The sequence below is a fragment of the Dromiciops gliroides genome, chromosome 3, assembly GCF_019393635.1.
Source record: "Dromiciops gliroides isolate mDroGli1 chromosome 3, mDroGli1.pri, whole genome shotgun sequence".
NCBI lineage: Eukaryota > Metazoa > Chordata > Mammalia > Microbiotheria > Microbiotheriidae > Dromiciops > Dromiciops gliroides.
The window spans coordinates 654,352,488-654,370,559 of record NC_057863.1 but is presented as its reverse complement, the minus strand read 5'-3'; the positions used below and the strand labels follow the sequence as shown (position 1 = coordinate 654,370,559).

General features: G+C 41.9%; 1 protein-coding gene across 2 annotated transcripts; it reads left to right on the top strand.

Annotated features, from left to right (window-relative positions):
- Positions 1 to 1,613: 1,613 nt before the first annotated feature.
- Positions 1,614 to 14,537, top strand: LOC122751117 (zinc finger protein 501-like). 2 transcript variants are annotated; one of them, XM_043998057.1, is made up of 5 exons: positions 1,614 to 1,850; positions 3,123 to 3,208; positions 7,386 to 7,512; positions 7,971 to 8,066; positions 13,108 to 14,537. In XM_043998057.1, the coding sequence occupies exons 2-5, from the start codon at positions 3,161 to 3,163 to the stop codon at positions 14,439 to 14,441; spliced, it is 1,605 nt and encodes a 534-aa protein (XP_043853992.1). In that variant the 5' UTR covers positions 1,614 to 1,850; positions 3,123 to 3,160; the 3' UTR covers positions 14,442 to 14,537. The 2 variants fall into 2 exon arrangements, with proteins under 2 accessions (XP_043853992.1, XP_043853993.1); XM_043998058.1 differs by lacking the exon at positions 7,971 to 8,066.
- The last annotated feature ends 3,535 nt before the right edge of the window (positions 14,538 to 18,072 follow it).

The window sequence follows — 18,072 nt, the reverse complement described above, 5'->3', positions numbered from 1 at the left end:
CTCCTCAAGCTCTTCTGGGAAAAGTAGTTCTGAGTCCAAGAACACCTTCTGCGCATTCCCAGATCTGTAACCTGGCTAAGCGATTGAGGGACCCGCTCTGGAACTACTAGTGGAAGGAAAGTTCGTTCCTGGGGAAGGGCACCTTTCCGGACCGCATGTGGCACAGGGAGATTGGATTTGGGAGATGTCTTTTTTTTTTTTTCAGGGCAGTTGGGGTTAAGTGACTTGCCCAGGGTCACACAGCTAGTAAGTGATAAGTGTCTGAGTTCGGATTTGAACTCAGGTTCTCCTGAGTCCAGGGCCGGTATTCTATCCACTGCGCCACCTATCTGCCCCTAGGAGGTCGGTCTTAAAAAGGCCCTTTCTGAATGCTACGGTTATTAATTTTACACGTACTCGTAAATCACTTCCACACCCAACAGGGGGCAGTCTGCCTCTAGAACCCAGGACCCTGATTCGTTCCTCAAGGAACTTGGTTCCTAAAAGAAAGGAGTCATGCATTTCATTAAGTTCCTCATCCTGGAGTTCCTAGGAAAATGTCTAAACCGAGAATTGTTATGGCTCTCGTTTAAGATATGCCCCCAAAATGAATGAACAAATTTCCTTCTAGAAAGGTAGTCGTACAAAAATGGGTACCAAGCATGGGACAGCTATTTCCATTACAAAAAAAATACTTAAAACTCAAAAGACTCCTAAGTACGAATTTAGAAAATAAACAATTGCCCATCGCATTGTAAGACAAAGGTAAACAACTCTGTGGCCCTGCTGAACATATATTAATTTCGTCAAAGAACTGTGCTGTCTGAGCAATTCATGAAGGCTAGATCTTCTGGCCACCTAGGAATGTCTTCCTTCTCTTCGGTTCCTGAATTCTTTTGTCTTTGGTCATCTTCTCCTCTGAAAAGTGCTGTAAGAGGCAGAAATCACCCCCCCCCCCCCATTGGACAGGGGGATAACTAAAGATGCAGGAACTCAAAGTCATAAGGTAGCCTGTGATGCTGAAAACTCTTAAAACCACTATTCAGTGACATGCCTTTAGGAAAAGAAACACAAAACAGAAAGTGCGGCCAGGGGCTTGAGGTCTAATTGGGAAGGAAAGTCTTACTCTTGCTAGAAGTCCACTTTTCCGAGCTACCCTCTCATCGGCCCCCTCCCCCTCCAGCCTCTACTTTACACCCAAGACAGGCTTTCACGGGATCCTTGGAGAGCATCGAGTCAAAACCCACTAATTTTACAAAAGGGAGAACTGAGGTCTAGAGATCAAAGGGACTCTCCCGATGCCACGAGGCGTGTGAGGAGCAGAGCTAGCAATCGCACCTGCGACACCTGAGTTTGCATCCTGTTTGCCTCACTTGGATGGAAGTCCTGCTTTTCACCTGAGCTGTTGCCTAGGCTGTTAACTGAGCATGCGCAGCAGCGGCTGGGACTACGTTTCCCAGAAGCCACTGCACAGAGCTCTTGTTCACCCCGGGGGGGGGGGGAAACCGGCCAGTTGCCATAGAAACTGACGCCGCACCAGGCAAGGGGAGGTGTAAATGTTCTCGGAAATATGAGTCACCTGGGCGGGACTTCCGTTTCCTCCTCCTCGTCTTCCATTTGTTCCTTGGGTCTCCCCCCGCGGATACTGCGGCCGCGGTGTGTATGTGGCGTGTCCTCAGGACCCTGGGAACCAGAGCGGCGTCCCTTCCTCCGCGTCTTCTCTTCTCCCTTCCTTTCCTCATTTAGTCAGTAAAAAAACATTGATTTAGCATCTGCCATAAGCTCTTTCTCCCCCTCCTCTTAATAATAACCAGCATTTATACAGCTCTTTACCAATATTCCCGCAATCGAACCTCACAACAACCCAGGAGGTAGGTGCTGATACTATTCCCATCTTACAGCTGAGGAAACGGGGCCCCGGGCTAAGTGACAGGCTCAGACGGCTAGTCAGCGTCCGAGGCTGGATTTGAACTCAGCTCATCTTGACTCCGAGTTCACCACTCCACCCCACCCCCATACTACCTCGTGCCTCAGGAAACAGAAGCAGGACAGAGGACCCTATCTTTTCCCCACTTAACTTTACTTCCCCTTCTCACTCTCCTTCCCCCCTTCCTCCTTCCCTCTCTTTCCCTTTTCCTCTTCCCCGTCCTCACGTTCTTCTTCATTTTCCTGCACTTCCTTCTCCAATTCAGACTCCATGTTTCAAAATCCCTCCTCCTGGCTGGGATGGATGAATGGACTGACGGTTAGACAGACAGAGGGACAGCAGGGAAGATTCCTACTGGCAGATAAGCTTGGTCCCAGGCCCACTCCCTGCTTCTGAGTCTTCATTTGGGGGACTGAGGAAGCCTCAGTGAGATACCTTTTCATGCCTGCTGCTTTGGGCTGAACCTCTGCCCCAGTGGAAGAGGAGAGCCGGACATTGGTGGTTTGTGGCTGCCCTTCAGGAACTTGTGTGTCTTCCGCCTATCCAAGTAGCGGAGCTGTGCCCCTTCTCTTTCATCTTGGGCGTGGGGGGTATAGGAATTTCCACCGGCTGTGTGGTGCATGAATAGGAGCTCTGTATTTGAAGAACTTGGGGTTGAAGCCAGGCCTTTCTGCTTGCTTCCTGTATGACTTTGGGTACGTCATTTAATCTCCTCAGACTCATATATAAAATGAAGACTTTTCCCGAGATTCCTTCTAAGTGAAAATCTGTGAGCCTTTCACTCTCCGCTAGAAACTTGAAGTATGTGCATTTCAAGGGACTAGATTTCGAGCCAGAGGGCCTGGACTCAATCAAATCTCTCCTCAGTCACTTATTTTTGTTTGTTTGTTTGTTTTTGAAGGCAATGGGGGTTAAGTGACTTTTCCAGGGTCACACAGCTAGTAGGTTTAAGTGTCTGAGGTCGGATTTGAACTCAGGTCCTCCTGAATCCAGGGCCGGTGCTTTATCTATCCACTGTGCCACCTAGCCGCCCCGTCTCAGTCACTTATAAGCACTGTGACCTTGGGCAGGTCATTTTCTCTCTCTGGGCCTCAGTTTCCTCATCTGTAAAATGAAGGGGTTGGACTAGAAGGTCTCTGAGACCCCTGCCAGCTCTAAATCTATGAGTCTGTGTTCATGGGTCTAGTCTTTCTAAAGCTTCCTTTCTCTTTCACAGGTCTGCCTTTTAAAGGGTCCGCTCTTCTAGAAAGAAGTATGGAGGAGAAAGGAATGGTCCCTGTGATTCTAACGGCAATATGCCAGGTGAGTTGGAGTTTCCTCTTTCTTGAAATGATAACCGGGGCAGCTAGGTGGTGCAGTGGATAAAGCACCAGCCCTGGATTCAGGAGGACCTGAGTTCAAATCTGGCCTCAGACACTTAACACTTACTAGCTGTGTGACCCTGGGCAAGTCACTTAACCCCAATTGCCTCACACACACACACAAAAAGATTCTCAAAGAAGGACACCTTCGTTTCTCATTTACTGTAACCCAAGAGACTGCAACATGCTTCCTACTTGCCTAGTGTATGACCTCCCTGACCTCACCCAGCTAATTCACAAAGGCATTCTGGTCCACTACCTGCTCAGATGGAAAAGTCCCCATCTTTTCAGACAAGGAACTTTCAGCTTCACTAGAAAGATAGTAGTGCCAAGTGGAATGAATGAGTGAGTGAATGAGCATCTATCAAGAAGCACTTAGTATGTGCAAAGCAGTGGATGCAAGTAGAACAGTTAGCCAGCCAGTCCTTGTTTTCAGGGAGCTCACATCCTAATACATGACGATGATATACCTGGAAGGTTTTAGCTTCAAGTCACATGGCAAGGTCATGTGGTCCTTAGGCTGAGATGGTCTTGCTTCTTTTAACATCTTTTCTAGTGATAAAATCGCTCTGAGTTTGTGATGTCAAACCAATTGATGGGGCCAAGACTTTGGGAGCAAGAACTCTCTCTTCTGGGTCTTCAGTGGCTGGGGCTGTTATAGCCCCTGAAGGTGCAGTGGCCAGGCTGTGGGATGGTGACTGAGGACACTGGGCTGGAAGCATTGCTTTTCTGAGGCTCTTGGGTTCAGGGTGCTAGGCTGGTTCCACCAGCATCCAAGGGGAGGTGGTAGCCATGGTGTTGGTGCACCCTGATCTGTCTGCTCCATGCTGTCCCCTGTCTCTCCCTCAGGGCAATATGTCTTTTTTCTCCCTTCCCCTTCTCCCTCCTTTTTTCTTTTTTTCTATTTTTGCAGAGCAGTGAGGGTTAAGTGACTTGCTTAGGGTCACACAGCTAGTAAGTATCAAGTGTCTGAGGCTGGATTTGAACTCGGGTCCTCCTGAATCCAGGGCCGGTGCTTTATTCGCTGTGCCACTTAGCTGCCCTAGTGTTAACTTTTTTTTTTTTTTCATTTTTTGTGGGGCAATCAGGGTTAAGTGACTTGCTTAGGGTCACACAACTAGTAAGTATCAAGTGTCTGAGGCTGGATTTGAACTCAGGTCCTCCTGAATCCAGGGCTGGTGCTTTATCCACTGTACCACCTAGCTGTCCCCCTTGGGTTAACTATTAATCTTCACCCCAGACTCAATTTTTATTGCCCTAACAAGAATTTAGAAGGGTCATTCTTATCAAGATTCCTACAAATTTATAGCTGTGACCGGGACAAAGGAGAGTTGACTTAGTTGAGCTAAGTGACTTGCTCAAGGGTGCATGGCTAGGATTTGACCCAAGTCCTCTGACTTTTAAATTCAACACTTTTTCAACAGCACCAGCCTGTCTCCCAACTTTGATTATTTGGAACCAATGTTGAGCCAGCATTATTGCATTTGATCTGATTTCTGGGGTTCTGCATTCATTTAAGTAATTGCAATTGTTACGGTTTCCTCATTTTCTATCAGTTCATTCTCATTTTCCCACGTTTCTATGAACTAATGTGTTCCTATTACTGACTGCAATCATTAAAGCAAACAGCAGGCATTTATGAAGTGACCTTCAGTGGTCCAGGCGCTGTGCTCAGTACTGGGCTATCAAGAAAGACAAAAACACTCCTCAAGGAGTTCCCATTCTAACGAGGAGACAACATGTAAATAACTAGATACAAACAAGCTGTGCGCTCCCTTCAAGGTCTGATTTATCACCCAGTCTCTTCCTCGTTTGGCTGACAGTATCTCTCCACTCCTGTCTTCATACTGGGGATGTCAGATGGGCAAATCATTTCTCCATCCCTGAATCCGCTCCATTTCCATGACCTCCTCTTCCGCCCCACTTCACCCACACACAGAGATCGACCCATTCTCTGAACCTTCATCACCCACAGAAGCTCTCCAACGATGTCGGCAGAAAATTTCTTCAACTGGTTCTAACCATTTGTCTTTCCCTTAGCCTCCTTGTCTGTAACTCTGTTCTTCCTCCCATGATCTCCATTTCTCACCCTTCCATCCTCTCCCAGGCCATCCCCCTGCACTTGCTCTCTTCCTTTCCCAATCTCTACTGGGTTGTGAACCAGGGTAACTCTCTGCTGTCCTCTATTCTTGACTCCTTTCTCCCTTTGCCTATTGCCTCTCAAATTTTAGCAAACCCATCCCTGGATGCCGCTGCCCCCCCCAGTGTAAGAATTGGAATGACATCCCCTCCTGGGAGGGACTTTGTGAGCTCTGGCCTGAAAAGAAAACATGTGACTTCTGCCCCTTGAAGTTGTATCTGTGGTCTGTGGATCCTGTCAATCAGTGTTACCAGCCAATTAGCTTGGAACTGTGTGTGAGAATGGCCTTGTTGATTCCCAGTAGTATCATAATAGTATCAGTCATTCTTCAAATATAATCTCTTATATGACAGTCATTTTTTTATCTAGCCCCTCCCTGTAGCTTTAGACTCTACTTTGGGGTTTTTTGTTTTGTTTTTGTGTTTATTTGTGTTTTTATTTTTTATTTTTTTAAATCATAAAAATATTTTATTATTTTTTGTTTTTGTTTGTTTTGTTTTTTTGCAGAGCAATGAGGGTTAAGTGACTCAATTGGCCAGAGTCACACAGCTAGTAAGTGTCAAGTGTCTGAGGCTGGATTTGAACTCAGGTCCTCCTGAATCCAGGGCCGGTGCTTTATCCACTGTGCCAGCTAGCTGCCCCCTATTTTCCAGTTACTTGTAATGATAGTTTTCAACATTTGTTTTCGTAAGATTTTTAGTTCATAATTTTTCTCCTTCCCTCCCTTTCCTCCTCCCTTCCCCAAGACAGAAAGCAATCTGATATAGGTTATATATGTACCATCACATTAAACGTATTTCTGCATTTGAACTGGGTAAGAAAGAAGTCAAAATGACCGATGCTGAGCTTGCATCTGACAGTGTATGCAGCATTGTGCCCCCAAAGTTTTCTTTCTCTGTTAAGAGAAGAGAGCTTTGTCTCATGCCTTCTCTAGGACCAAGGCTGGTTGTTACAATTACTCAGAATTCAGCTGCATTTTCTTGTTCTTTTCACTTATGTTACTATTATCACTGTGTATAATGCGCTCGTGATTCTGCATCTGTTTTTGTAAATTTTCCTGTGTTCTTTCTGAATTCCACATATTATTTCTTAACACAGAGTAAAATTCCATAGCATCTAATGGCCACAGTTTGTTCAGTCATTCCCCAGGTAATGGGCTCCCCACTTTGTTTTCAGTTCTTTGTTATTACAAAAAGTGCTGCCGTGAACACACTGGTACGTATGCTAGGCCTTTCTTTCTGGTTTGGACCTCCTTGGGGTATAAGCCTACTAGTTAGATTGATTTTATCTTGTGGCCTTTGTAGTCTTGTAGTCTATACAGTTATCTCCTTCATGTGCTATAGTAACAGACTCCCGCTTCCTATTTGCCTGGGCTTTCTGTTACTGTGAAAGGATTTGGGAATCCTTCCTAGGAGCTATGGATTTGGGAAGACAGTACTTTCCAGTTTTATCTTTAACCGTGAGGAGTTAGTGGAGGCAAACTAATAGATGTTTGACTCATTCATTCATTCATTCATTCATTCATTCATTCATTCATTCATTCATTTATTTATTTATTTATTTATTTATTTATTTATTTTTAGTGAGGCAATTGGGGTCAAGTGACTTGCCCAGGGTCACACAGCTAGTAAATGTTAAGTGTCTGAGGCCGGATTTGAACTCAGGTACTCCTGACTCCAGGGCCGGTGCTCTATCCACTGCGCCATCTAGCTGCCCCAATGTTTGACTCTTAAGGTTCAAATGAATGGAAATAGAGGACTCACTTGGGGTGCCACTAATAGAGCAGAATCATCAATGTACTAACAAGTCTGAGACAAAGTTAAATATTTTGACCTTCAGGAGATACTTGATTAGAAATATTCAGAACCACAAGTAATATGGAATCCGTACCCTACAGAACTGACTGACTTCTTGTCTTCCCAAGAGCCATATGAGAGAAGATCCTTGGATGAACAGGAATGTATGTTTGTTGTTTCAGGAATCAGTGACATTCAAAGATGTGGCTGTGGACTTTACCCAAGAAGAGTGGGGACAACTGAACCCTGCTCAGAGGGAATTGTACAGGGATGTGATGCTGGAGAACTACAGGAATCTGGTCTCCTTGGGTGAGGTCCACTTTTCTCCTCTCAGAATCTGTGCGTTGGAATGTCTTTGCATGTTCACTTGGCTATAGACTGACTTAGCTGACTTTGGGCTATAATAAGGGACAATCCCCAAACTATTTCAACTGAGAGAAGTTGTTTCTGTCCTTGTTCCTGAGTGAAAAGTCTTTGTTTCATTTAACTGAGTAATTAGAAGCTTCCCGGTAATATCCCTAAGGCCGCACCTTTCCCATTCTTTGTTCCTCCAGGTCAAAGATTTCTTACTTAGGCACCAGATCAGAAAATTAGAGAAAAGATCACCTTCTTGCTATCAAGGATTAAGTCTTTGAGGGCAAATTCACTGTGACCCATCTTATCTCTCCAACCCTCTCTGGACCTTTGTTCCTGAAGAGGAAGAGCCTAGGATTGAATGCGGAATGGCCCTGGTCAATGCCCTTTCCCACTTCTTTCCTCATGAGCAGGGTTTCCAGTTTCCAAACCAGAGGTGATCTCCCATTTGGAGAGAGGAGTCCTACCATGGATGTTGGAAAGAAAATTCCCAAGAGTCTCCCGCCCAGGTAATGAATGAACCCAGGCTGTTAGGAGTCATTGCGAGGAGCTTGGAAGTCCAGGACTTAATAGTGGCTTGTGGGCCCTTCTCAGGCCAGCAAGAACTTACTTGTAGCCTGCAGAATGTCGGGTCCAGAAGGGCCCTTAGATAGTTGGGCCCATGAAGGGGTCACTGGGACTTGGGCTGAGGTCCTGTGCACACACTGACAGCTCTTTCACCTTTACTCCACACCTGTTCTTTCCCACCCTCTCCCATAGTTTTTCTTCTCTTCCTGGATCCTTAAACTTGCCAAATTTTCCTTTCCTTCTGCTTTCACATATGTATTTTATTTAATACTTTGGCTTCAGATATGTATTTTGAACATAAATATGCGTATATAATCTAGGTGATATAAATGTATGTGTGTGTGTGTGTGTGCGTGTGTGTGTATATATATATATATATATATATATATATGCATGCATGTGTGGATATATACACATCTCTCTGTGTGTGTATTTTCCTATCTTTGCCAGACACTGCTGGGTTGTTTTTTTTAATCTGCCTTCCAATTTGTTTCATTCTTTATACTGTCAGATTCTTCAAACATAATCTATACCGACCTTCTCCATTTCTTCAAATCTCACTCTGATGGTAAGAATCTTGCAAGGGGCAGCTAGGTGGCACAGCGGATAGAGCACTGGCCCTGGAGTCAGGAGGACCTGAGTTCAAATCTGGCCTCAGACACTTGACACTTACTAGCTGTGTGACCCTGGGCAAGTCACTTAACCCCAATTGCCTCACACACAAAAGAATCTTGCAAACTGGCTTCCAGTTTCACTATTCTATGGGAAATGCTCCTTCAAGTCATCTTTGATTTTCATAATAGTATCAGTAGATTACATGATTTAAACATTTCACAATCACAGAACCTTAGACTTGACAGGGATCATTTCTCAGGAGTCATTTCTTCAATAGTACCCAAAAAGAGTCTCTCTACAACATCCCACATGAATGAATGAATGAATGAACAATTGAACGAATGAATGAACAAATAAATAAATGGAAATATTTTTAAGGACTTATTGTAGGCAAGACACTGAAAGTACAAATAAGTCATATAGGCCCTGCTCCAAATTGGGGAGATGGTATATAAGAGAATTCAGCTACAGTGCTGAGCCCTGCAGGGGTCATGGCAATGCTGAAGCGTCTGGAGGGGTCAGCAACAGGAAAGATGGTAAGGCCAGGTAACCTGGATGGCAAGTAATCCAGTTTGGCTAGGGTAGAGAGGAGTTAAGCTGATGTATAAACATCTTATTCGGTGACTTTTCATTGGCACGGCCATGTAAGTTTCTAATATTAAATCATTTGACAGAGCCAAAGACATTGCAAGACATTTATTTTCTGAGTGTTTTTATTTTATCATTTTCAATGAAAAGATGATTTTCTTTCTCAGAAAAAAGTGAACCTAAAATAAGCCTTAAGCAACTTGACTATCTCTCTCCTGTCAGGCTCCTGCCCCAGCAGCAGTCTTATCCCTTCCACCACTAGAAAGTACTGAACCAATAGAGGTACAGGGAAAACCCTGCCCCATTTTTTGTGTGCTAAGCTTCTCTTCCCAGATACAAGCCATTCAGAGCTTGAGCATTCCTCACATCATTTTGATGAGACCGTGCCATGCTTTTATTTTATTTATTTATTTATTTATTTTTGGCGGGGCAATAAGAGTTAAGTGACTTGCCCAGAGTCACACAGGTAGTAAGTGTCAAATGGCTGAGGTCAGATTTGAACTCAGGTCCTCCTGAATCCAGGGCCGCTGCTTTATCTACTTGTGCCACCTAGCTGCCCCCGTGCTATATTTTTATAGAATATTCATCCTTTGTTACCTATCCTTACTTCCATTTTCCGTATATATTTTTTTCAAGTCTTAATTTGGTTGGTGAGTTCCCCATTCATCTAAATAGGTTATTTAAAAATAACTCCCATTTTTCCTTACTGGAATTTTTAACCTTTTTGTCTTCAGAATATAATTCCTGAACATCTATCATCCCTCATAGGCTAATTTCCCCACCAGATAGAGACCCTGGGGTATTATCTATCCTTTCCCCTGCATCCTTTGAAATTTGCTTTCCAAAAAGAGAGTTTTAGTCAGATGTGGCCTTTTTTCTCTTTCTTTGTCACAGACTTGATAAGAGGGAGTGATCACATCTCCACCCCCTTCAATGTTCCCATCATTTCCATACAAACAACCAGTTCTTTCCTGTTGGTGAGAATTGTATCTGTAATGAATTGACTTTGTCTAATTCCAATTCCAGGACTTTTCCCCACAGTATATTGCTTGGTGGCACCATGGTTGATAGAGCATTGAGCTGGGAATCAGGAAACTCTTCTTCCTGAGTCCAAATGTGTCCTCAGATGCTTACTGTGTAACCCTGAGCAAGTCACTTAACCCTGTTTGCTCAGTTCCCTCATCTGTAAAATGAACTGGAGAAGAAAATGGCAAACCCTTCTTTGCGAAGAAAACCTCTAGTAAGGTTATGAAGAATCAGACACAACTAAAATGACTCAGCGACATGTTGCTGTCTACCTATCTTCAGACTAAACAAGATTCTTTTCTCGAATCTGACTCTTCTTAGGCCTTTCTGCTGCTTGTGGTAGTGTTGGTCCTTCATGGCTTATGTTTCCTCTTTGTAACTTCTACCCTTTGTACCTAGATCCACAACCTGGGGTCAAGTAGAACAAGCCTAATCCCTTTTCCAAATGACAGCCTTTAAGACACCTGAAAACACCTGTCATATTCTTCCTGGGGTCTTCTCTGCTTCAAGGGAATTATCCCCATTTCTCTGAATTGAACTTTGCTTGTCTTTCCATCATTTTCATCACCCTCCTCTGGGCATGTCCCAGTGTGTCAGTGCCCTTCTTTAAATATGGCGCCCAGATCCACATCTAAGCAACTCAGTCTGAAAAGGGCAAAGAGAGCAAGACTTTTGCCTCCCTTTTACTGGACACTGCCTCATCTCATACAGCATGACATGGCAAGGAAAGTCATCTCTACCCAGGCTCCAGGGAGTGCCAAGAATGAGGATAGATGAATCATTTCCTTGGGCTAGAAGCCTTGGAAAAGCCTCTTTCTGGGCAGTAAAACAATTTAGGGAGTCATTGAGATGCCTGGGTAAACACTTGACTTTATCTGTTTCTGGAGCAGCCCATTGGTTTCCTACAAGGCTACAAATGCCCCTTTGAGAGCATAGTTTGGGGAGATCAACTTCGATTTTTATTATAGCAACAGGTCTTTGCAGCCCCCAACCTAGAATGCTTACGGAGGCAAGAGGTGTCTTGAGCTATTGTCTGAGCAATGGGTAGAGGGAAAGATTTGTTGGAGTATGTAGTAAATAATACCTTTTAGGTCCTCTCAGGAGCTAACTTGTACTGGATATTAAGGCAGTCAGACATAGGAGACCCAGAGGAAAGATTCCTCTTGAGGAAAAATGGCCTGGTCCAGTCACCAGTGGAGAGAGACTTCAATGGAAGCTGAGAGTAGTCAAACAAGTTAATGCCAGATCCAAAGAAAGGATCTGAAGGATGAAGTGGTAAGTTCAGGAAAGTGGGCATAGAATCCAGGCATCCAAAGGGAAATAATAGGCATCAACAAAATGCCTGTTTGGCTCATGCAGTTTGCCTGCCTGAAGCATGGCTTTGGATCATTAGCTTTGTGCTCTTTATTCCTTCTCCCTTCCGCTGACCAGGCATGATGAGATATGTTGCTATGCACACAGTGGCACTCTTTATATCACTTTGGGGGCCTTACTGTGAGACTGTAAAGAGTGATCCTAGTTTTACACCATAGGTACAAATCAGAAGTCTATTCTATATAGCAGTTTTTAAAAATATTTGAAAATAACCTATCTCTCCTAAGTTGTCTTTAAGCTGAACAACGGCATTTCTTTGAGTCATTCCTGGGATACGGTTTTTGTAGCATTCCTATAGATATGATGCAGTTGATCAATATCCCTCCTAAAATATTGCATACCCATAATGAACACATAAACGGTAATTTTGTGTTATCTGCAAAATGCGTAAGGTAACCTGTTTTATTTTCATTGAAATTGTTGTTGATTATGTTGACAGGGACAGGGCCATATATGAAGCCACTGGGGACTTCCATCTTGGTTGACATTAGTCCATTATCCAAAATTCTTTTAAGGATCCGATAATTAAGCTCACTACCTACTTGTGCTGTTATCTAATGAACTTGTTGGCTTTGTTGTTTTTTTGTCTTGTCCAAAAAGATATATTGAAAGACTATGTAAAAAACTTGCCTGAGGAGGAGCTAGGTGGCGCAGTGGATAGAGCACAAGCCCTGGATTCAGGAGGACCTGAGTTCAAATCCGGCCTTAGACCCTTGACACTTACTAGCTGTGTGACCCTGGGCAAGTCACTTAACCCCAATTGCCTCACCAAAAAAACAACAACAAAAAAAACCACTTCAGGATGAGAAATATAAGTAAAAACATTAGCTGATGGGAGTAAGTAAATGTTTAAAAAAAAAAAACTTGTCTGAAATTTAAATAAGTGATATCCACATAATCAGCTAGGTTAGAAATCTAATAACTTAAGAAAATAAAGATTTTTTGAAGGATTTATTGTAATTGAATCTTCGGTATGTTTTTAAAAAAAGATATATATGTTTGCTAATGAATTCCAGAATTTGTTAGAGATTGGCATTAGGCTTTTCTTTGGTTTCCTGAATCAATTCGTTTCTCCTTTTTGTAAATACTGTCATTTTCCCAAAGATTAACAACTGTGGTTCTTTGACGGCATCAACATGTTCTTTCAGTTCCTTTTAAGTAATTAATTTGGATACTAAAGCTTTTTTCAAGCATCTTGGTGTTGTTATTATCTTCTCAAATATCTAGAATTTTGTTTTTTTTCTCACCAGTGTTTGTTCTGTTCTTTCCATGTTAATCATTTTCCTTTTTAGAGGAGGCAGAATCTAAAATTTACTGTAAAGTAGTTTCCTTTCTCTCAGCACAAAGAAAAATTAATATTGATCTTTTTTTTCCTTTCAGAGTCTATTAGTTGGGAAACTGGCTGTGAAACAATGGAGTCACCTTCAACACAGAGCATTTCTATGGGAGAGCCCTTTGAGGAAGGACTCAAGAATGGTTCCTGGATTTCCAAGCTAGGAGAAGTCTGGGAATGTAATCTCAAGTTAAATCAACAAAAGTGTTACCAGGAAAGGCAGTCTCATCAAGTGACAGTTATCCCCAGAAAAGTTTCTACTAAGGTTAATGTTGATGAATGTAATACATTTGAAACAAACTTTAGTCTGGGACCAGTCCTTTTTGTCCAACAGAGAGTTGATACAGAGGGAAGTATGTATAAGTATGATAAACCTGTAGAAAACTTTAATAAGTATTCAGACCAATTTAAGCATCATGGAATTATTTTTGAGAAGATGTGCAAATATAATCAGTGTAGGAATTCATTCTGTTATCATTCAGATCTTAATGAACATTATGGAAAATATGTTGAGGAAAAAACATCAGACACTGGTAATAAAGGTCAGAAAGATTTTAGAAACAACTCATCCTTTACAAATAACAAGAAAATTCATACTGCTGAGAAACCCTTTCCTTGTAGTGAATGTGGGAAAGCCTTCAGCCAGAGAGGCAACCTTACTGAGCATAAGAGAACTCATACTGGAGAAAAACCCTTTGAATGTAATGAATGTGGGAAGTCTTTTAGCCGTAGTGCACATCTTACCGAACATAAGAGAATTCATACTGGAGAAAAACCTTTTATATGTAACGAATGTGGAAAATCCTTTAGCCGTAGTGGACACCTTACTGAACATAAGAGAGTTCATACTGGCGAAAAACCCTTTGAATGTCATGAATGTGGGAAGTCCTTTTGCTGGAGTGGACAGCTTACTGAACATAAGAGAATTCATACTGGGGAAAAACCCTTTGAATGTAATGAATGTGGAAAATCTCTGAGCAACAATTTTCGCCTTACTCTACATCGGAGAATTCATACTGGAGAAAAACCCTTTGAATGTAATGAATGTGGAAAATCCTATAGCCGAAGTGGACACCTTATTGATCATAAGAGAATTCATACAGGAGAGAAACCATATGAGTGTAATGAATGTGGGAAATCCTTCAGCCAAAGAGGACATCTTACTAAACATCAGAGAATTCATACTGGAGAGAAACCTTTTGAATGTAATGAATGTGGGAAATCCTTCAGCCAGAGGGGAAATCTTACTGAACATGAGAAAATTCATGCTACAGTGAAGCCCTTTGAATGTAATAAGTGTGGGAAAGTTTTCAGTCGGAAATCTTACCTTCGTCTCCATCAGAGAATTCATCCCTTAGAGAAAACCATTGACTGTACTTGATGGGAAAAAAAGATTTCCACTGTAGTTATTGCCTTATTTGATATGAATGAGTGTGTTAAGGGTTAAAATTCTAGCTAAACTGTCTAAAATATCTAATGAGTGGTCGCCAATCAATTACAAGCTTTAGCAAGAGTTAGACTTTTAAGCATTTATTAAGGAGAATAAGAATTTGGTAAAGAGAGAGAGAAAGGCCTAGATTCCTATCTATTAAAGGGAGAGCACATTTCTAGCTCCCTTCTCCGCCAGCGTCCTCAGGAAAGAGCCCCCAGTCTCCTCCTTCCTCCTCCCACTAGTCTGCGTCACTTCCTGATACCAAAGAAAAGACTCCTGGTCTTGTCCTCAAAGACCTTCGCTTCATGGGCAGAACTCTTCTACAGTAAGTATCCAGCAGGTGGCGTTATTCCAATCGTTACAAGTGCAAAAGCACTTAAGCACTTTCTAAGTGTAAAGCACTGTGTTTATGGAGGGGAAGGGAGGTTAGAAATAGAAAATCAAAACAATCCCTGTTTTCAAGCTCATATTCTAATGGGGGAGACAAACGTATATAGGAAGTTTCAGTTGCAAGTCAGGTGGAAAGCCCTAGTGGTTCTTAGGGTGAAGCAACAAGGCAGATGGTAATTCAGTTTCTTTAATGATATTTTCATTGATAAAACCACAGTGTCTGAGAGACAAAAAAGATCTCAGAGGTGATCTAACCTAATCCGTACCTCACCAGTAATTCCTTTCACTTGTTAGCAATAGTAATTTTAGTGTGTTGCTATATGCTATTAACTCATATTTTATTGAGTATTTTTGTACTCAGATACACTGAGAAAATTAGCATATACAGGTCCATCACAATAAATATGTTAATTCAAGAGACAACATAAGCCAACAAGAAGCACACATGATAAAAACAGCTACATAACAAGAATCGCAGTTCTCACCACTTTTATTTGACATAGTATTGGAAGTTCTAGCAAGATTAAGTAAAAAAATAGGTTAGGGGCATTAACTTGAAAATGAAGAGGTCAAAATGGCATTCTTGCTGGATGGATGGATGTAAGGAATCCCACTGTTTCAGCTAAAAGATCAGTGGAGACAGTAAGTGGGGTCAGCAAGGTTACAGGATAGCAGATTAACCCATACCATTCTTAACTCTTATATGTATGAGGAACATACATATACCATATATGATAGAAAAATCCATAGAATATTTGGCAATTAACCTACACACACACACACACACATATATATATGTATATATATGTGTGTGTATATATGACCCATATTAGGACAAATACAAAACTATGACTGGAATTTAAAAAAAATTAATTGGAGTATTACAATGAGTTCCAGAAAATAATTTTGCCCAAAAGGAAGAAAATTAAATAAAATACTGGTCTTAGTTGTGAAGGTGAGAGAATTTTTTCCATTCCACAGATAGAACAAAAAAGGAAAGACTAGGAAAATTGACAAAAATGACAGGTAAAAAATTGACATCTAAAATGTACAAGAACAATGGAAAGGTCAAAAAATATGGAGGCATTTTTAAAGGGGAAAAGTTAATAATCACTAAAGAATTCAAAATAATGTTGATACTACCTTACTACTACCAGGCTGGCAAAAAAGAAAGTAAAAGCAATGTAACTCAAAACTGGCAGGGTTGTGGGAAAACAGTCCTATTGCTGAATTTTTTTTTTTTTTTTTGGCAATGAAGGTTAAGTGACTTGCCCGGGGTCACACAGCTAGTAAGTGTCAAGTGTCTGAGGCCAGATTTGAACTCAAGTTCTCCTGAATTCAAGGCCAATACTTTATCCACTGTGCCACCTAGCTGCCTCAATTTTTTTTTTTAATGGAGGGCAAGCTGCATGTAGTAAAAGTTAGAAATATAATCATGTTCTTTGACTTGGTGATTTATTATTTGCAACATGTCCAGAGACTGTTGTTAGAAATGTCAATTTATGCTGGGAAATTTTCATTATAACTGGAATGTAAATGTTCAATGGTAGGGTAATGTCTAAATAAATTGTTGCTTAGTCATGTCTGATTCTATAGCCCCATATTAGGTTTTCTTGGCAAAGATACTGGAGTGGTTTGCCATCTCTTTCTCCAGTGCATTAGGCAAACAGAGGTTAAGTTACTTGCTCAGGGTTACACAGCTAGTGATTGTCTGAGACCAAATTTGAACTCGGCTATTTTTGTTGCCCTTTCACTCATCATCATCCCTCTATTGCCTAACATGGAGAGATGGCCATAATCAATTGACTAATATGTGACCTTATTTGCCAGCCTGTTGCTTGCCTTTCTACTGGCCTATCTGCCTATGTAGATGTTTTGACACCTGTTTACCAGCTCAGCCCGTGGGTCTGCTTTTTGGTTCTATAGGGCCTGCCTGAGTTCCAGATTTTCTCCCTCCATTCATCTTCCTGCCTCCTCCCGGAAATGCAAAGCAATTTGAAATAGGTTTCACATGTGCAATCTTGCAAAACATTTCTATATTAGTTATGTTGTAAAAGAAGACAGACCAAAAAAAATCCCCACAAAAATATAAAGAAAGTAATGTATGTTGCTCTGCATTCAGACTCTTGGTTTTCTCTGGAGGTGTATAGCGTTCTTTCATCATAAGTCCTTTGGAATTGTCTTGAATTATATTACTAAGAATAGCTAAGTCATTCACGGTTGATCATACAATCTTGTTACTGTGTACAATGTCCTCGTTCTGCTCATTTCAATTTGCATTGGTTAGTGTAAATCGAGGTGTTTTTTTCTGAACTCATCCTACTCATTTCTTATAGCACAATAGATTTCCATTTATACCACAGCTTGTTCAGTAATTCCCCAATTGATGGACATCCTCTCAATTTCCAATTCTTTGCCACCGCAAAGAGCTGCTGCAAATATTTTTGTACACATAGGTCCCTTTCCTTTTAAAAAAAAATCTCTTTAGGATGCAGACTTAGTCATGATTGTTGTTTGTCCTTCATTTTCTAAGAGGAACAGTGACATCGTGGAATAATGTCTTCGCTTGTGCATAAATTAGATTTCGGTAAGGCAGAGTTGTACAGAGTCTTCAGTCTCACTCTCTTCCACAGTCATTGGAGTTCAGTGGCAAGATAAAAGCCAGGACAGCTGACCATGGCCCAGGAAGCAGTGGATGACCTTGGCATTTTCAATGTCTGATCAAGCTTTAAGTGCTCTCCACGGCACCTTCATGACTGTAGGAACAAATTGTTCTTATCTGCCCATTCTGTTGGAGGATGTCTTCATCTGCTTGGGCTAGACACCCCCCTAATTCACCAATGGGTTTGAGGCCTGTCTGTTACCTAGTAGTGGTATTGCTGGATTAAAGGGTATGTATGAGCAGTTGTTCTCAAAGAGGACCAACGACATCACAAGAGTGATGTCTTGACTTGAGTGTGAATTGGATTTAAGTGAGGCAGAGCTGCAAAAAGGTGTCAGCCTCACTCTCCCCTCTGGATTCATCAAAATCCAGTGGTAAGACAAGAATCAAGGCAGTTGGCCCTTTGGGCATAGTTCCAAATAACTCTCCAGAATGATTGAATCAGTTCACAACTCCACCAACAATGCATCTCCACAGATGGAGTAGTTGGGCAGAGGGAAGGGTTTGAGTGGGACGAGAAACGAAGAG

Excerpts from the sequence above, each read along its gene's own strand:
- LOC122751117 (XM_043998057.1), top strand. The coding sequence starts at position 3,161 with ATGGAGGAGAAAGGAATGGTCCCTGTGATTCTAACGGCAATATGCCAG. Across the intron at positions 7,513-7,970 it reads CAGGAATCTGGTCTCCTTGG|GGTTTCCAGTTTCCAAACCA; the intron begins GTGAGGTCCACT and ends CCTCATGAGCAG. Across the intron at positions 8,067-13,107 it reads CCCAAGAGTCTCCCGCCCAG|AGTCTATTAGTTGGGAAACT; the intron begins GTAATGAATGAA and ends TTTTCCTTTCAG.